This window comes from Agrilus planipennis, unplaced genomic scaffold (assembly GCF_000699045.2).
Source record: "Agrilus planipennis isolate EAB-ADULT unplaced genomic scaffold, Apla_2.0 scaffold75, whole genome shotgun sequence".
In the NCBI taxonomy this organism is placed as follows: domain Eukaryota; kingdom Metazoa; phylum Arthropoda; class Insecta; order Coleoptera; family Buprestidae; genus Agrilus; species Agrilus planipennis.
Window position 1 is genome coordinate 783,603 of NW_020439028.1, and position 6,022 is coordinate 789,624.

At 35.6% G+C, this 6,022-nt stretch overlaps 1 protein-coding gene across 2 annotated transcripts in view; it reads right to left on the reverse strand.

Moving 5' to 3' along the window:
• Positions 1-4,315: 4,315 nt before the first annotated feature.
• The window catches only part of LOC108735992 (1-acyl-sn-glycerol-3-phosphate acyltransferase alpha), a 20,067-nt gene continuing 18,360 nt past the window's right edge, over positions 4,316-6,022 (reverse strand). Inside the window, exons 5-6 of one of the 2 annotated variants that reach the window (XM_025976436.1) lie at positions 4,824-4,908; positions 4,316-4,693 (exon numbers count right to left, since the gene is read on the reverse strand). In XM_025976436.1, the coding sequence (XP_025832221.1) occupies positions 4,615-4,693; positions 4,824-4,908 (164 nt within the window). In that variant the 3' untranslated portion in view covers positions 4,316-4,614. Of the gene's footprint in view, positions 4,694-4,723; positions 4,909-6,022 lie in introns of both variants that reach the window. The other variant, XM_025976435.1, reaches the window with a different exon arrangement.

Sequence of the window (6,022 nt, forward strand, 5' to 3'; positions counted from 1 at the left end):
GATACTTAGTTTGTATAAAGAGCAACAGGCAGTTATAGAGCTGGGGATGCAACGTAGAGAAGTAAATATTAGGAAGGGAGTCAGGCAGGGATGCACACTGTCACCGCTACTTTTTAATCTATACATCGAAGACGCCATCAACATCAATAAAGACAGTACAACTGTAGGGATAGATGTGCAAGGGCAAAAAATTAGTATGCTTAGATTTGCAGATGATATAGCTGTGTTAGCATCTAGCAAGGATGAGTTAGAGATAGCTTAAAATATAGTAGAATGGAAGCGGTATTGAAAAAAGAGTACTGCATGAAAATAAATAAAATAAAACAAAAATACTGACATACAAAGGAAAAGAAAAGGTCAGAAGCCTTTGAAATGTGGTGTTACATGCGAATAATGAGGATACCGTGGATAGAAAAGGTTAGAAATGAAGAGGTATTAGAAAGAATAGGAAAACAGAGGACTCTATGGAAGTCAATAAGAAATAGGCGAGATAGGTTAGTACGACACTTTCTCAGGCATGAAGGTCTAGTCAGAGACATATTAGAGGCAGAAACAGGAGTTAGGAAGAGTAAAGGTAAACCTAGGTTAGATTACTGATCGCAAATAGTTAAGGATGTGGGTTGTTCTAGTTTTAGGGAACTGCGAAGTTTAGCTCAGGATAGGAAAGTGTTGGTACGTGTCCAACCCGTCTTAGGACTGACGACCCTATGATGATGATGATATGTATAGAATAAAAGTTGAATAGTTACTACTCTTTTTAGGAAAATATGAAATTCATATTAGCAAATTATAATTACCTTCGAATTCAGCAGGTAATATGTGTTCAATATAATTCTTCATATTACTTATGAGAAAACACTATTATTAAATATTACCTTCTCTTTTTTGGCCCACAAGGCGGCTTGATTCATTTGGCTTTTGGCTTGACTCGGCTCTCTCCTATTTATGAAAACTAAACCGGCTAGCCATGCTGCTAATCCAAAAGGAAATATGTATAGAAGTTCCCTTTTGCCTACTGGTGCACACCTCCCCATAATGGGCCAAATATCGAACATACCTATAATGATAATTTCTTACAAATTATTTATAACAACTGACCGAAACTATACAACCATCTTTGACATTTTCAAATTTTTGACCTTTTATCAAGATGAGGAGGATAGCAGAAAATAGAAAACTTTAAAAATAATGAATATCTCAAGGATGGTTGTGTGGTTTTGGTCGGTTGTTTTAAATACTTTTTAGTTTAGTTAGGCAATCTGTTGCATAATTCGTCAAAGTCTTTTACTTAATAGGTAGGAAATCGTAAACTACAGAGATCCTTAAGAACTGAAAATAACAGGTGTGTAGGCTAAAAATAACTTTCTACTACTGTTCCCAAAATTGTAATAACATTGGTAGGAATGAATGTAGTAAACGATCGATAGCGACGGCATCTTTGACGCATGGGAAGGTGACAATAACTTCCCGATGAGTACTGCGAATATTTGAGACTAAATTTGACTTCTTCAAGGCCTTCATTTGAAGAATAAGAATAGGAAAGGAGGGCGGGTAGGTAGAATTCGACATGCAACCACCTCCACGTGGTGAGTTCCGGATTATTTTATTATATAACAAGCGAAGTGCTATATAAAACATTAACAATTATAGACATACCTATTTCAAAAAAAGTCATATATTAAGAGAGCCTAGGTTCAAGTTTTTTACAGAAAATTGACGTTTCATATAGGAAAAAACAAATTTTATGAATGAGTTACTAATATCACACAACGTATGTATAAAAAGTCATACTACTATTGACGATCACAATCACTTGTCAATTTCTACGATTAAATAAATAAACAGTTTTAAAGTTCTATTTGTGTTTTATTTGTTTTCCTGTAAGACACTAGTTCTGACGAGTTCGTACCCGACCCGGTCGGTTTGTTACCTACTTTGAAGAAGGTTCAAAAAATATTTGCATTTTTCTTATATTGCTATAGAACGTTAAAACAAAAAGAAAATTATTTGGCGCAAAATAGAAATTATTCACAAGCATCTAAGAAAATTTTCAAAGTGCAAGTAATCTTTAAACAACAAAAATTCATTTGACATAAAATTTTTTTGCCTAAGCTTATGTTAGGGTTGTAAGATGTTAATTTTAGCAGAATGCATGCTGAATTGGAGTCATCTAGGGGAAGGTGGTCTGAGACGGCATACTGTCTGAGATGGCATAGCAGCAATATTTTCGCCGTTTGTAGTCCGGTGGCGACCCTATACACACAGATACATCGCCGATAGAAACTCGTTCCGACCGGCCGCATCGACAGTGCGTGCGGACGATCGAAGCGGAGCGCACGTCGGTTTTTGTAAAACAACCTCTCTCAAAATCTTGTTTTTAGTGAAGAAAAAGTCAGATTCCTGCTGTTGTACGAAAGCTAACAGGTAGGTAACTGCCAATATTGTTTTTAGATCTGAGTGTGACAAATATGTAGCTTGAAATATTAGACTAACTTGAAGAATGAAAGAGTTGCCACTTGTTTTCTAAATTAAGTACCTGTCAGATGAGACGGCATAGGGTATATGCCATCTCACCCAGTATGTATGCCATCTCATGTTTGCACCTTCAGACGTCACTGACCAGACCTCCCAGTCTCAAGCCGAAGCTGAGGCAGAACCTTCTGCACCTGTGAGCTCTCAGATAAACGATGAAAACGAGGCTGGGCTTTCAGTACCTGTAAGCTTTGAGACAAATGATCCAAACGAACCAGGGCCTGCACCGTCGAAAAGTTCTCAGACAAGTGACCCAAATGAAGCAGGGCCTTCAACGCCGGAGAGTTCTCATACAAGAGACCAAGCCGAAGCAAGGCCTTCAGCGCCTCAGAGCTCTCAGACAAATAACCAAACCGAAGCAAGGCCTTCAGCGCCTGAGGGCTCTCAGACAAATGAACAGACTGATGCAGGGCCTTCAGTACCAGTGAGCTCGCAGACAAATGTCCAGACCGATGGAGAACCTTCAGATCCAAAGAGCTCCCAATCTAACAATCGAACTGAAGCAACTTTAACGATTGCAGATATATCTCCATTGCCCAAATGTTCGCAAACGAAAAGATTTGTGAACCGTAAGAAAGGCAAATTCGGAATACTGAATTCATCTCCAGGTATAACACAACTAAAAGCTATTGTAGCTGAAAAAAACGCAGAAGCTTCAAGAAAGTCTGCTCGTAAAACTAAAAAAAGAATCGTGTTGGCAGAATCAGGTGACGAGGAAGAACCATTCGCCTCGGACGATGAAGATCCATCCTGCATTTATTGCATGGAGCCTTGGAGCCATTCCCGACCCAAAGAATGCTGGCTTCGATGTCAAATCTGTCGTCGATGGTGCCACGCAGAGTGCATTGGATTACCAAAAACGTCAAAACCTGTCATTTGTGATATTTGCAAGTAAAACGGTGATTTGGATGAGTACTGTTAATTGTATGCCATCTTACCCATAGGGGTTGGGTGAGATGGATTTTCAAGACTTTTTTAAAAATGATTGTTTTCCAAAGAAATAGTAATTTGTGTTCATTTTGTTCAATTATTCTAAGAAGATAATAAACGTTTATTTTACATAGATGGGCTATTTATTTCAATTAAGTTACAAGATTCCTAAAAATTCATTTTTTCGAAATCTATGCCATCTCAGACCACCTTCCCCTATCAAACGGTTTNATAGCACGCAAAACGAGCTTTCCGCGCTAACATGACAAAAAATACATTTTATAATAGTATATTTTTTACTATCAGCATTGCACCCGTGCGAAGAATAGTGTACAAATAATACCATTAAACCAATTCCTTAACCCCTATCCCGGTATGTTTGTGTGTTTGAAGAAGTTTCACTTCAGTAGCGTGTTGTGTAATTACACATTGTATTTTTTTTTTCGTTGTAAACTTTATAACCTATTGTATTCCTATATATCACAACTGTATTTTTATTTTTTCATATTCAAATGCTTGTAAGTATCTAACAACTTATATAAACCTGATCGATCGATTAGCGTCCAGCGATGTTTGGCTGTGTTAGTTTTATTACCTACTCCTTTGGGCACTGTGACCATATTCTGAACATCTCTTTAATGGGATATTTTGTTAATAAATTTGTGATATTAATTTTGTTAAAATGTTTTTGTATGTATTTATTTTTGGTTATTAATTTTATACGGGATTTTTGGATGTGAATTTCCCCACCCACAGTGAAAATGCAAGTGCCGATTTCATTCCATCTCCACCTACTTCGCCGCGTCTAATTCCGAATGTAATTGGTGTTCAATCATTTATTGCAAATTAAAAATACGTTTTAAATAATTATATTGTCTGTTAATTTTTGAAGTCATACTTTTTTTGGTTCATTGAGAGTAAAATTTTAATTTGCAACGAAGGTTGCGATTTTACTGTCAACTGTAGTAGAAAACATTACTTAAATAAATAAAAAACTATTGCTATCTATACTCCTGCTAAGTAAATATTATGTAAATAAAATTATAATTTCTATCGTTTGTACATCGGTCGTTTGTACACCACTCCCTTTTTGTTTACTTCTGTACATCAAGTCTTTTATTATAAAAGTAAATAAATAAAAACAGCAGTTTCTTATTTAATATTTGCTCTAATATTAGCCAGTTCTCGAACTTCCTTATTGGCTTCAAAAAGGGCATTTTCCATTGCTGTCCTTGTTTGGCTCATGAGTTTCTNAAAGTAAATAAATAAAAACAGCAGTTTCTTATTTAATATTTGCTCTAATATTAGCCAGTTCTCGAACTTCCTTATTGGCTTCAAAAAGGGCATTTTCCATTGCTGTCCTTGTTTGGCTCATGAGTTTCTCGAGGTCATTCACTGTCATTCCTTCCGTTGGAATCGGTGGCAATACTGTTATAATCACTTCCCCTGCAATAGTTAAGAAAATCCTATTTATTTAAAACACAATTACGATACCATTTGGGTCTATTAGGAAGGAGACAGTAATAGCATCAATATATTATTAGAATAAGAACTCACATATATACTTTATTTACTTTTTCTAGAGATGTGTCCCTTCTAATGTCTTGGATGTGCGCTGGCAAAATCGTAGGTAGGGAGAAAAAAGCTCATTATACTCTCGACTCTTGTTCATTAAACAGACTTTTTCATACAGTACCTGCCAAAAGTTTTGTTCAATCATGAATAGTAGTGCAAGTCGAAAACAAGCGTTAAAGCCTTTAATATGTCTTCAAATATCAATAAACATCTCGTTGATATTTTCAGTAGTAAATGGTACCAAAAACAGCACATTTGAGCAATGCAATTGTAGTGGATAAAATGGCCAATTTTTCCGTGCAGTACTGTACGGATTATATGCTGCTCACCGGTTAAGAGTTTGGCCGAGAGTTGTCTCCTTTCTTTTCTGGCCTAGTGCTATTCTTTTCTACTTTGCGCTGGTCAAACTGAAGGTCACATCGCTACAGAAAGTAAACGAAGTATACGTATGTACTATTTTTTAGCAAAAACAACGTAGTTGATCTATATAAATTTGGAAATGCAAACAATTGAAAAAGTAAATTACCAGTACCTACCACTAAAAACCATTAAATAAAAGACTATAAAATCGGTCATTTTAAATGTTTCATCTAAATCCATCTGTTGTTTTTCTATTGTATCAACCATCCTTAATTAAATTTTACTTACCAGGATCAAAACGTTTTTCTCGACTGTTCAGAAAATAGTAGTTACTGAAAACTACCGGCAAGATTGGAAGTTGAGCGTATATTGCTGTATAAAAAGCTCCTTTTTTAAATTCGTCTATTTTGCCAGTGTCTCTTCTCGTTCCTTCCGGAAAAATCCAAAGCTTTATCTACAATTAAAAAATTAGAATTTGAAAAAAAATTGATTTAATGTAAATTTGAATAAAGAACAAACGAGTTTTGAGTGGGACTATTTAACAAATGACGGAAACAATCGACGGATTTACTTTTTTCTGTTTAGAAGAATTTAGTATTTATTTTACTACATATTCTGATTAATA